Here is a 14,307-nt window from a genome sequence, read left to right on the forward strand (position 1 = left end):
TTTAAGAACTGATCCCACTTTCCAGACCTTTTATCTCTATTTTATTTATTTATTTATTTATTTATTTATTTATTGGCTTTTTTAAAAAAAAAAATCTGTTGCCTGGGAGTCTGTTTCAGAGTACAGTGACCAGATTTACAGGAGCACTGAATGAAAAGTAAATCAACTTTCTGCTGTTGATCTAAACAATCTCTAATCAGATTCTCCTGTGCTAACTCACTAATATGAAACCTGTATGGCCTTTGTAGGTGATATTCTGTCTTTAGACTTTTACGCACCTGTTTCGATGTCTTTAAACTTATAGGACCTTCTTCAGGGCACCAAGGGCGGGGTTTGAGAGTGAAAGGGCAAACACTTGTCTAAGCGCCTTAGCGATACATCACAAAATGAGAGAGAACACAGAAGCAAAGGAAGCATAGAAAATAGTGGCTCTCCACCTTCATAATGCTGCGACCCCTAAACACACTTCCTCATGTTGTGGTGACCTCCCCCAGCCTTTAATTACATTTGTTTTTTTATTAATTTATTCTTGTTACATCTCAATGTTTATCCCATCCCTTGTATCCTCCCATTCCTCCCCCCCCCCATTTTCCCATTATTCCCTCCCCTATGACTGTTCTTGAGGGGGATTACGTCCCCCTATATATTCTCATAGGGTATCAAGTCTCTTCTTGGCTACTTGCTGTCCTTCCTCTGAGTGCCACCAGGTCTCCCCCTCCAGGGGACATGGTCCAATGTGAGGCACCAGAGTACGTGAGAAAGTCGTATCACACTCTCCACTCAACTGTGGAGAATATTCTGACCATTGGCTAGATCTGGGAAGGGGTTTAAAGTTTACCTCCTGTATTGTCCTTGGCTGGTGCCTTAGTTTGAGCGGGACCCCTGGGCCCAAATCTGCCTATCATATTGTTCTACTTGTAGATTTCTAGGACCCTCTGTATCCTTTTATTTGCTATTTCCCATGCGTCTCTCATTTAGAGTCCCAATAGGATGCCTTCCCCTCTGTCCCAGTTTCCTGGTAAGTGAAGGCTTTTGTGGGACATGCCCCTTGGGCTAGTATGCAGATATAAGTGAGGATATACCATTTGATTCTTGATACTGTATAATTGCAAGTTCGCTACTCTTGTGAATTATAATGCAAAAACCTGTGTTTCGCAGTGGCTTTAGGCAACCCATGGGAAAGGGGTCGTGACCCACAGGTTGAGAACCCGTGATCTAAAGGAAAGCCGTGCTCTTAACACTCTCGTTGTCATTGAGTTTACTCTGGTGCTTCCGCCTCTTCCTTCAGGCTGCGACTCTTGTTTATCTGTTCATCGTGGCTCTGCTTAGTCTTTCTCCTTTACTCAGCAGTCCCTGTTTGGGTGCCAGTTTGAGCTGCACAGCAGGTTTTTCTCCATAGAGGACCAGGAGTCCAGAAGATAAGGAGATAGGAGGTAGAGAAGATCAAGTCTGGGCTTGGGAGGCCTTGCTCAAGCTATGTCTTACGCCAAGCAAATGTATCAAGAAGCACAGCGTCTTATATATTATTTCCATGCAAGAAATGAGGCCGAGTTAGCAGAATTTCCCACACAATGAGACTCATACAAAGTCAGCAGGAGGTTAACCCAGCGAGCAATGTTGAACAAAGGGAACCCAGGGTATCTCAAGGGCATCACAGACTGAGCCACGGGACTGATAACTCCAGGCTCTTTGAGGGGGATAGCCAAGTTCCCAGGAACTGAAACCTTACCTGCCTTGAGGCTCCAGCTTCAACTCCAGGGTGACCTTGCCAAGTCCGATGCTGAGCGAGGACACAGAGCTAGGGTCCTTGTGTCTGAGAACATCTTAGGTTGGTCCAACTCTCAACAACACAGCACTTAAGAATATTTGCTGAATGTATATGATTTCAGGGCTGTCCATTGGTGTTAGGTTCATTGGATGTGCTCTTCCCTGGAGGGGACTATTTATACCACCCTCAGCATCCTTTCCCCAGGGCCGGGCTTCCATGAGACTTCCTTAATATTCTATAGAGTGAGCAGATCTATAATACATATATATGACACACATATATATGGAATATATGTATGTAGAATATCCATTAAAGTAATAAGTAGCATAAACTTAAGATAGCAAGTGACGAGGCACCTATGGGATGCACTGGCTGGAGGAAAGGGAAGGAAGAAGTAATATAATTACCTTGTCATTTCAAATTTAAAAAAATTAAAATATAAAAGGAGCACTTGTTGCCCTTGCAGGAGACCTGGGTTTTTGTTCCTAATACTCCTAAGGTGCCTTGCAGCCACCTGTACCCACAGTTTAGCCTCCATGAGCCTAGGCTTGCATGGGATGCATATACATATATGCAAGCAAGCTCTAGCACATATAAAATAAAAACAGATTAATCTTTTTAAAAAATGAAATTGGGGCTAGAGAATTGACTCCAATTCCTGGGATATCTGATACGTTTTTATGATATCCACATCCACCAGGTATGTACCCACTACACATCTATACATGCAGGAAAAGCATCCAAACACACAAAATGAAATTCCATCTAAAGGTTAAAACAAAAATAAGATCTGGTTCACCACACATTTAGGGGAAAGTGAAGTAAGTAATAAAATTACTTGTAAACTTGAGAACAGAAATTATGCCAATCCAAAATTACCTCTCTTTTGTTGAAGAAGTCATGTTTTCCAGATAACCCAGTCTGGAACTGATTACAATACTCAAGTCTTAACAAACAAGCAGACTAGCCTGCAAGCCCAGCACCACTGACTCGGTGCTTTAAACTAACCCCCACTACTCTGTGATGGTCATTTATTAGACTGTGACCGCTGGTGTTGTTTGAACCTGGTCAAAAATGAGCATACAAGGTTTTTCAGGAATATGTGTACTTAGAAAGGGACATGGCTGAGAAGCCTACATAAAAGATGCCCATGTCCATAGGATGACAGCTAATGGAAGACGCTAATAGAGAGGGCACTACTTCCTTCCCATTGATTATAACTGAGATTTTGATTGTGTTTTGGATTTGTCATAATTAGAACTGCCTTTCAGCAAGATAGTTTTCTCTTGCACAGGATATACATAATCTGAGGAATTAAATCTTTTACTTCCAGGAGTATGATTGCTCTATGCCTCTATTTTTAGAAAAAAAAAAAGGGTTCATAGGGACAGATCTGGCCCTATAAATGAACTGAGCTGAAGACAAAATGATTTATGAGCTGAGCCAACAGAAAGGCTCTGAGTGGGGTTTGCTTGAACTAAGAATATGGCTGGCAAGGATGACATGTCAGGTGTTTCATTCCTTTCAATGATCAAACCATGTCAAGAAATCACTTTACAACTTCAAACATACACGGATATAATACCAGGAGAAGGTATGTTTAATGTGCCAGGTACATCTGCTTGTCTCCCCCATCTTGTGTTTCACATCATCATTATTTCATTCCCCAAAGACGTGTCTATCAGACCATTTTATATGAGCTATTCCATCATTTAATTTTATTCATGCAGTCTTGTTTACTGGTCCCATTATGATCACCCAATTCTGCAGGTTTTGTTTTTTTTTTTTTTTTTTACTTCAAAAAGCAAAGGGAATGTTCTCTTTAAAAAAGTTTGTCCATGTAATACGGGGGTGGGGGTGGGGGGGGGAATCCCACAGCGATGCACTCAGGGCTGCTTAGCAAAACCACTTCTGATGACAATGTGTTGCATAAGGTAATGTGTGTGTTTTCGAGGTTAAGGCTGTATTTGACGCTCTGCGAATGCTGTTCTATTCTCTTCTCTCCTCCAATTCCTCCCTGATTAACAGCAGACAAACCCAGGGAGCCTTGAATGAATCCGATGATCCTGAGACAGGCCGCCTAACTGATAACAAGCCAACTTCTCGACACTTCTATCCTGTCGCCTTGCTTCTTGTCAGCTCACACCTGCTAGTTGTGTGGCTCATTTTAAGTCTTGCATTACTCTTAGCTAAATACCAATAGGTTTATGTTGTATTCTTTTTTTTTTTTTTTTTTTACAAGCAACAATGGACTTTAATTCTGGGGACAACGTCGTAATATTTCTACATTTTCAGATTCACAGAATTTAAAAAAAAAAAGAAGAAGAAGAAGAAATGTTTGAATTGTGGTTTTGTTTTCTCTAAAACTTAAAAAGCAAAACGTACTATGCATTAAGTGAATTACTTTGCTCTTTTGTCCACTGAAAAGTGTTTTCCCACCGTTAAGTAGCTAAAGACAATTTCTTTAATTACTGTCTCTGGAATAAGACAAAGAATAGAATCCTGAAAGCTTGAAGTTCTGAGTCTCTACTTCCCATGTCATTGATGAAAGAAATTAAGTTTGACATCACACAACAATAAAACACCCAAGGTAATCTGGGAAGTGGAGGTTACAGACTTTCTTTCCACTGTGCTAATAACATAGTTGCCATCAGCTGGTAGAAATGTGTCTCCTTTCTTACTCTGTTCCTTGTTGTCCCTTACTCATTGACCTGTTTAATCTTCTTGTGTCAAGTAACTTTATGGAAAGAATGGCTATTTATGTTTTGTAATTAAATTAACCTGTTTGTAACTTTTGGTTGGGTTGCTTTGGCTTTCAGACTACTTTTGTATTCTTTCTAACAAGCTCTCGTTTGTGTCTCAACGCGCCATTTTTAGCACCTGTGACTTTTGTACTGTGGTTGAGGAGCGCTCCCATTTCGTGAAGCTGAAGCTTGGAACAGGCTGGTCAGAAAGCCATCTTCTCTCTTCACTGTATAGCTAAAACAATGACGTCAAATAGGATGGAACTTCCATTAAAAAAAATCTATAGGGCCAGACTTAATAAATTAAATGCCTTATTCCTAGAACTGCATCCTTAGGGCTACATGTAGATTTTAATGTGTTTTAAGGGACTGACAGTTAATTTGTGGGAAAGTTATACAAAGGCAGATATATTTATGAAATTAAAGTAAAGCTGTATTGTGAAGCAAATTATATTTAAAGAGTTTATTAAAAGTTAAATGTCTGTTAAGAAAATTACTCTTATCTTTCCGAAGGCAATAATGGTATTGGGCCTGGCCTAGGATTTAATTTTGTAAGATGTATCATCACTTGTGGAAAAAAAAAATGTAGAGTTGACTCTTTGTTATTTTTACTTGGACTGTTGCTGCAACTCTGCACTGAACAAATAAAGCCTATTATTTATTTATTCTGTGTTTCATGAAGTTGCGCTTTTTCCCCTTTTCACCAGAGAAGGATGCCGCATAGAGAACGCGCTGAAGAATATCAGGTGCAGAAGGTATGCTTTCAACATGCTGCAGCTGATGGCTTTCCCCAAGTGCTACCGCCCTCCAGAAGGCACTTATGGAAAAGCTGACCCCTAAGTGTACCGACACGGAAACAAACAGGACACAAATACACTGTGGTTGGAAGACCTCCTCCACCTCTGTCGCTTTTATTTTTGACTGTTGTCAGTTGGTGGGGTGAGGGGCTCGTGGGTGTGGCTCACATCAAGGTCCACACATCATTCAGAAAGTGACGTCCAGAAATGAAGTCCTACCAGCCCCGCCGTGTCCAGTCCGTCTGTTCTTTCTGTGTTAACCCTCACTGGCTGAGGTTAGTTGAGAAAGTGTAATTCCGTTTGTAGGGTGTTTAAATAAAAACATGTCCTGAGGAAACAAGGTTAGTCCAGTGGTGCCAGAGGTGACTCAGAGAATGTCACTCTCCATCTAAGCTGTAGAGAGGAGCAAGTAGAGGGAGTGGGCCCATGTGATGCTACTTTGGAGTCTTGCCTGCAGACAACCTTACAGCCCCAGCTTATTGGGCTTTATGAAATGTGTATGGAAAATACAACTAGGGAATGGTAAACCATGCCCTTTCTCACTGGAGTGGTTTGTGGGTATCCTTGCACACATCTTTGTCATCCAGTTCAGATGCGATTCTACCTTCTACACTGGCAGATGAAAGTGTGATTATAGCTATGAGCTACAACACAAAACCGCAAGTGGATCGTTGAAGAGCTCTGATGTGGACTGGGCAACCCATCTAGACACAGCCCCATAGTGTACTAGGAAAACACTTTGAGGCACTAAAGTTGCAAGGAAATTTAAGGACAGTACCTGCTCATGCTCCAGATGAAAATGTCCAGCAACTTGGAATTCATTCAGAAAACTTCATAGAAGTGAGATACATATATATGAGACGTACCTTGGTGGTCCCCTTAGTGTGTGAGATTGCAATCTGTCATAGGTCAATAAACGTGAAGTGGAGAACCGTAGAGCCTGTGTGCAGCCATACGTGTGATAAGTTAACACCTTGTCAGTTAATCTGAATCTCAAATGTATCCTTACAGTAAAATGACACCATATGCAAAATTACTAATATTCCAAGTTAGTGGTTTCCTTAGAGACCACATTGCATCAAAGCATCATTCAAAAAAAAAAAAAAAAAGCGAATAAATCAAGGCATGTCGTTTAGGTGGCTGCAGAATAGCAATTACAGGCAACCTTTCAGGTTGTCACTCTTTAAACTTCCAAGCCTACAGCATCTTTTCTTCTCCAGATGGCTACACTAGCCGTGTACGAAAATTGTCAGAGAAGAGTCACATAGAGATTAGGATATATCACTGGAACTGACACTCTGAATAAAGTGAAATGAAAAGAAAAAATCTGTATTCTTTCCTCTTTCACCACTGGAAGGCGATGTCCAAAGTATACATCTCTCTGAAGATGCTAGAGCCTTCTTACACAGAACTTTCTCTTGTGACTTCATCTAGGGTCATGGGTACCACGGTAGCTGTTTGCCTAGGATGCTTCCTGGAAAGGTTTTTCAAATAGATCTCTGGTGCCTGGTTGAGTTTTTCAAGAGACTGAAAACAGAAGCTAACACTCTGGGGCTTCTCACAGTGGAATCACCCACTCACCAGTGTACCTCATGACACGTGGCTCTTACCAAGCCATTTGTGGTGCGGCCTTAAAAATGAAAAGCTGCAATTATGTATGGAAATAGTTGTCTTGGTGTTCTCAGTCCTATTTCAATGATTTAATATAATCTTTTAATTGTTAGATTTTTTTATCAATGTGGTAGGTATGTGATTGGGTTTGTTACTATATCGAGTTTAAGATAGAAGAGTGGTGATGACAAAGGTTTTGTGTTTTGTTCTGAGCTTTTCTTAGTATCTTTAATAATGATGTGTAGTCCAGGATACTTTATATAATTTTCTTAGCTGATACATATTTCATAAACAACAATTTTTGTTTATATATTTTTATAAATTAAGCATCTTAACTCAACTATGGTAAATATTTATTAACTGGAAAAGCAATAGTAGGCTTTTCCAGTTTTCTGACATTTCATAGGATATTTTTTCTCTGTCCACAAATGCTAATATAGAAATATCAAAGGTATATCTGTTTGTATTGCAGAGAAATGAATTTTTGTTCATTGGCAGAATCATCACCATTTCCTAGGGGAACCTTGCATGTGGGGCATCTTTTCAACAGGGGATTTTTAACAATTCATATTTCCTAACGTGATTGCTCTTCTCCAAATGCACTCAGACAACCACTTCATGACTCATCGTTACCATGACTTGCAGAAGCAAACATTAAGTGAAATGTGTTTGGAATCTCCCCTGTACAAATAGAGCAGTGACCACGCAGTTCTGCCAGCTGCCTCCGGGCTGCTCTATCTGTGTGTTCACTTACAAGCGTCACCAACAGGCTTATCTGGGAAGATCACATCAGGGCAAACAAATTTCCAAACAATGCAGGTTTTTTTTTTTTCCCTTTCAAGAGTATGTTTTTCTTTTCCTCTCATCAAATGCAGGTATCAATTCTGGTTTGACTATTTACAGAGTCACAGGAGAAACATATTAAAAGTACAAAGAGGCACAGCATGATTGTCGTTATTATCCGGAGGTATACAGAGTGTGCACACGTCCCTGGGACAACTAACTGTGCACTTCAAATATCTGATTGAAACAGAGCTACATCCATGCGCCCCAGTTTACTGAATTCCCAGCCCTGCTTTTCTTCCTAAATATTGCTTTGAGCTTTACCCACACAGTGCTTAAAACCTCTTCTCAATGCTAACATTTTGGTCAGTCTTGTCATCCAGCCAGGTCACGATACCTCTGTGACGTAGCTGGTGAATTATATAGAAAATCAGCTCCTCCCCAGTCAGGGCAGTACTCCATGGAGCCACTCGCCACTCAATACTGTTGTTTCTGACAACCAGTGAGGCCTTTAAAGCTAGCACTGACTGGGTGAAACAGACCTGCCCCTTTCTTCACATATTAAGTGTTTTTTACAAAATAGGCCCCACAGTGATAAAGGGGAAAATGTGATTTCCTCCCAGTCAAATGTCTTCCACTGTAAAGATAGTGTGCTGAGAGGCATTCTTCTGGGTGTGCCCAAACTAGCCCTGATTGACCCATGACAGGCACTCATTGAACACTCAGGAACTGTGGAAGCTGGGTGCTACACAGCCATGAGTAACCATAAGTGAGGAAATGAACTTGTTAAAAGTAAAGATGAAAAATCAAAGCTCATAACTTCCTGGCTTTTTAAGGCAGTTTTTGCTATTTATCACATTCCTAGGTGTAATTGGCTCTCATGGATCTGGGGTGTGCACAGGCTGTGTTGAAAATATGACTGTGACCAACCACCTGACTCCACATTTAGAAACATAGTGTCAGTATCTGGAAATCAGCAACTGTGGAAATATTTACATCACAGAAAGAGAAAATGCTGAAAACTAGGGTATCTGTTTCCTGAAACTCCAACTGTTAAGCACTTACCAACCAGTGCATTGCTCAAAGCCACGCTAGCTTTTTTTCTTCCCCACAAAATAACAAATTACTGAGAGAATGATACTATTGTTAGTATTTTTTTTTAAATAAAAGTGGTCTTTTATCAGATGATTATAACTCTAATTTGGGTCATATCCTCATTAGGAACCCTGCTAGTCTATGCAGTATGTTGGACATTTGTATTTTATTCATAATGCAGTTACTATATAAGAAGGAGGAATTTTAAAGAACAATCAGTGATGTGCTGCAGCTGGTCCTTACCATTAGAGACTTATTATAAATAATACTTCGGCACTAAATTCTAGATAATGTTAAGCATCATAATATCAGTAAGATATACTTCATCTCAATGTCAGAACTTATGACTGTGGCATTCGTGGAAGGAAAAGCAGAACATATCACTATATCCTAACCATGACACTAACCCTAAACCTAACCCTAACCCTAACCTAACCTAACCCTAACCATAACCCTAACCCTAGCCATAACCCTAACCCTAGCCACAAACCTAACTCTAACCTAACCTAACCTAACCTAACCATAACCCCAACCCTAGCCATAAACCTAAACCTAACCCTAACATAACCCTAACCTCACACTAAGACTAACCCTAACCCTAACCCTAACCTACCCATAACCCAACCTAAATATAACCCTAAGCGTAACCCTAACCCTAACAAAACCATAACCCTAACCTAACCCTAACCCTAACATAACCCTAACCCTAACCATGACTAACCTGAGCACAGCTGAAACCCTGTTTCATTAAAATAAAGCCTGGTAGCATAGTAAGACAACACAGAAATAGCCATGTGATCATGAGGGGTGTGGCACATCACTGTAGTCCAATCAGTGGGACACATTTTGCAAACTCTTAAGAAATAAGTGAACATTTAGCACACATTTTTGAAGTACTTGTCTAAAAGACACTCTGATCAGCAGCTGCAGAAGAAGCAGGTATATTGGGCACTGAGCATCTCTAATAGCTAGGCACTGTTTAGAATATGCAGTGCTCACCATTGAAAAGAGTAATTAGTTTGCTAAGAACTTGCATGATTGATTGATGGTTCTAACATAAATTCATATTCATCTGGCCCGCCTCCAATCTGGTAAGCCGTGACTCCATATTCATGGTATTAGCTTTTAAAGTTAAAAAAAAAAAAAAAAGTCCTTGGATAGCTTATCTTTTCTTTCTATGACAGCTTGAAATTAGAAGTTTCCACACACAGATGCTAACTATAGCAAAGGAGAAAGTTAAAAACCAGCATTATTTTTTGAAAAATAAACTATGGTATGCCAGTTACCATGGAGCTGGGGAACAGGAATTCTGAACTGTTTCTTCTGAGCAATGGGGCATGTTAATCTCTGATTTTATTTCTAAGACTACAAAATCCAATCGTGCTTCTAATTCTAGAGGAGCAGATATGAGCAAACTAGAGAAAGGGACTCATATAAGGTAATATCAATCCTCCAAATGAAGAATGAATTGTCATTCCTGACCTGCATTTGTACTCAGGCATGCATATTTAAAGACACAAAAGTTCAAAGTTTAGGTCAGGAAAACGTGGACATGCGTGAACACACAACTTGTGTGCATGGTCCTGTTGACAATCCATGCACTATAGACACACATTAGAACATGCTATCTTGCAGGAAAGGCAGTGTTTAAGGAGGAAGGTATTTTCCATTCTGTGCTGGAAGGATGTACTTTTTACAGTATTTGTAAAAACATTTTAAATTATTCCATTGTAATGAGAGGCCGCAATGTTAGCAGTGTGTCTTTGGTGATGACATACTGTAGCACTGTGCATCAGCAGGTTCTAGAGACTTAAATTACGCCAATATTTATGTCACTATCAAATCAGAACCTATCTCATATTGAAGAGCCTTCATGTTTTTTAAAGGAAAATTTTTCTATTTATCTGCATATGCCCCACCCTTTGGGCACATATTTTCTTGTGTGAACATTTTTCTTTTCTTTTTTTTTCTTTTTTCTTTTTTCTTTCTTTTTTTTGACTTAACACATTTTCAGATTCTTGTGGTATTCATTTGAAAGTTGGCATTTGCTTTCTTTTTATGTTAAACATATATTCTAGATAAGCCAATAATATGTATGTACCCCCCATACATTGTAGAAATAAACTACAAATACATCATTTTATATTAGCATTTGAAAAAATATCACATTCATTTTATTTCCTGTAAATCATATTCATTGTTCACTGTATGTATATTTTTGTTGAAATAAATATGGTTTTATTTTTATGTTTCTGTCTTTTTTCCCATTATACATTATTTTTCGTTGTAATCCATGTAGCAACATTTAAACATTAATGAAAATATCAAAGTCATAGTACAAATAATATTTCAAGAATAGACTTCAATTCTGCTAGACCACAATAACAATGGCTGGTTTTTTTTTTTTTTTCATTCGTGAATTTAACAATGTCTGTGTTATATTGATGGCCAGTTAGCCTCATTTCGCTGACAGAGTGGGCTATTATGGTCACATTTCTTGGGGGAACCATTAAGCAAAACCCTGCGACGGGATCAAAAACAGTTGTGCTGATTTTATGTTGCAAAATCATCAATAATTATTTTTAAAAATATAAGTTATAGGTGGATGATAGATAGATACACACACACACACACAGAGTGAGAGAGAGAGAGAGAGAGGGAGAGAGAGAGAGAGAGAGAGAGAGAGAGAGAGAGAGAGAGAGCGAGGATAGGAAGGAGAGCGAGAGAGAGAGAGGAGAGAGAGAGAGAGAGAGAGAGAGAGAGAGAGAGAGAGAGAGAGAGAGAGAGAGATTTAGCCCACTGAGTCCAATTAATGTTGCCCACTTGGCTGTATAAGGCCATCTACCAAGGCATAGGCAACTTACCAGTGGCCATACTCTTAAAAACATATTCTCCCTCCTCTAGCCATCTTGTGCCAGCAGCTCCTCAGCTGGGAGTTGACAGATCATTAATCTTCATTCTCTAGATTAAATGAAGAGTCATTTGAACATGCCAAACTAATTCTTTTTCTTATAGAACACTTCAAGCTGATAATTTGTGGTTCTTTATAGCAGATAACAACAGAAGACAAATTCCAAAGCCATTAGTTGGGATATTTTGCAAAGGAATTAGCCAAATGGAGCCCCGGGGCATTTTCAGAGAATGAACTTTTACCATCTGGTGTATTTGAAGAATGTAGCTGATGCAGAAGAAAGTGTCCCTCTAGAGTGATGCTGCTCCCATCAGTATGTGCTCTTCCTACTTATTGTTCCTAATCAGCACAGGAAGGATGCTGGAGGTAGGCACACTGAGATGGTCCACAGTAAACCATGGTAAAGGTTGCTTTCTACATAACTGAACAGTGACCTGTATGAGATAATATGATGTCATTGTTTTAAACATCCATGTACAGGCTGCTTGATTCTTACAAGAAAACTAAATCATCAGTCAAGATAGGAATGCCACAAGGATACCACAGATTAGCTGTTCTGGGTTGCTAATTGATTGATCAGAGAGTAGATTCAAGAGGGTGTACGGCTATAGTTGCTGCCTGTCAGGCCAACAGTTGTCGGCGAGGATAACAACCAAGACCTGCTTCTGTGGCTCTGCCCACCTGTCCACCTGTCCGCTTGATAGCGAGCACTGAGTTCTCTCTTCTCTTGATCTTGACAGATAATGGATGGCTCAAGAAAAATTCTTTCAGTATAGACTTTAAGTCAAGGCTCTATCCTGCTGATACCATGCATGCTTTCTTGTCCTTGTGACTTCACTCTTCAGTATGGTCCCTAGTTTCAGAATAAAAACTGTGATAATATTTACCCATGTTGGCATGGAAAGATGGTTTCTCCCATCTTCGGTATGGCATAAACTTCCGCCAGTCACTGTATCCTTTCTGACAATTCAACCCATCTGTAGTTTTTTTTTTTTTTTTTTTTTTTTTTTATTCTTAAAATACTCTTGGTTCCAAGGACTTTCTCAGCTTTCTGTATCCATTTCCTGCATTTCATAATTACCCTAAAGTCCAGGTGAAGTATTTCCCTTTTCTCAGTTTGCTGTCCCTTAAGGTTCACAGCTACTGTTTGCAAAGAGAAAGCACTAACACAAAGCTAATGAGTGTGTATTTCTGAGTGGCTACATCTAGAGAGAAAGCATCTGGGCATATGTCAAGTTACTTAATGCTTCTACAGCCTCACATTCTTACATATCTGTAACATGAGGGCAACACTATGATTTACTACTTAGTGAAGCATGAGAAGAAATGCAAATATGGCCCTGACGTCATCAGTTCTGGGGCCGAGATCTACACCTCTACTGTCACTCAACATCTCAGTCTCATTGCGTTTTATACCCACCCACCCCCCCCAGAGCCTATGTGCCTGAAATATAAAGGCTAGAGCTTAAAGTTAAACTGCTTTGACATGATTGCTATGAGGCTCAGGATATGTACTGTAAATGTTCTGTTGACACCATCCACCTATTCCACACAGGGAAGTCGGGGAGCATCTTCCCCTCACCTATACTGGCACGCAGACAAGCTTCAGTAGAGTGGGGGAAGCAAGGGGATTCTCAAGCTCCCTGAGTGGGTGACTAAGGCTTCAGTGTTGACAGAAGACACCAAAACAACATTTCTCTGACTGTGAAGTGACAACGGTGCCTTGCTTCAATGTACATGATCGACTTATAAGATTTTAAAGTATTTTCCAACGATGTTTATAAATATCTGATTCCCTTTATAAAACTTACCAAATTACTTTCCGGTACAAATTATTGGATTCTCTTTTTAAAATCAAGCTCCTATTTCATCTTGGCGTGTGCTGCTAATTGTCTTATTTATCTGATGTTTCTTCAGCTGAGTTTTGCTATTATCTTCCAGGATGTCTGCTTCCTGTGAGTGCATGGGCATGTTTTACGATGTTCATAATTGTCTTGCTCTCCCCTCAGCTTATACATAGACCTGTAGGCCTGTAGACCTGCCTGTTCATGGCATCAGTGTGTTAGTCATAAAAATTTGTAAGCTTGAACTGGCTTTAACTCTTCCTTGTCCATTGACACATATTATTCGTTTTTCCACTAACATTGTAAATGTTATCATCACATAACCTTGTAAATGTTAATTCCCTCATATCATTGCCAAAGGGATATCTTTCGTGTGTATCTTCTATTATCCCTATAATCATAGCTCCACCAAAGATAAAGTTTGTTATTTAATCATTTTTACAATTTGACCTCACTTTCCTTTAAGACTTTTCTTCCAAAATGGGAGTCATTGGTCATTGCATAAAGTACAAACACACACACACACACACACACACACACACACACACACACACACACACACACACATATATATATATATATATATATATATATATATATATATATATATATATATATATATGTTGTATACCTGCTCATAATCTTCCAGATTGCTTTGAGGTCATTTCCTTCTTTAACTATTCTCACAACTATTTTTTTTTTACAACTATTAATTTGTGCTAACCTATCACATATTCTATTCCAAAGAAATCTT

At 39.4% G+C, this 14,307-nt stretch overlaps 1 protein-coding gene across 3 annotated transcripts in view; it reads left to right on the top strand.

Annotated features, from left to right (window-relative positions):
* The window catches only part of Inpp4b (inositol polyphosphate-4-phosphatase type II B), a 345,013-nt gene extending 339,250 nt beyond the window's left edge, over nt 1–5,763 (top strand). For 2 of the 3 annotated variants that reach the window (XM_051169164.1, XM_051169165.1), the window contains one exon: nt 3,797–3,993. In XM_051169164.1, the coding sequence (XP_051025121.1) occupies nt 3,797–3,971 (175 nt within the window). In that variant the 3' untranslated portion in view covers nt 3,972–3,993. Of the gene's footprint in view, nt 1–3,796; nt 3,994–5,219 lie in introns of those variants that run through there. The other variant, XM_051169166.1, reaches the window with a different exon arrangement.
* The last annotated feature ends 8,544 nt before the right edge of the window (nt 5,764–14,307 follow it).

The sequence above is a fragment of the Acomys russatus genome, chromosome 26 (genome assembly GCF_903995435.1).
Source record: "Acomys russatus chromosome 26, mAcoRus1.1, whole genome shotgun sequence".
NCBI lineage: Eukaryota > Metazoa > Chordata > Mammalia > Rodentia > Muridae > Acomys > Acomys russatus.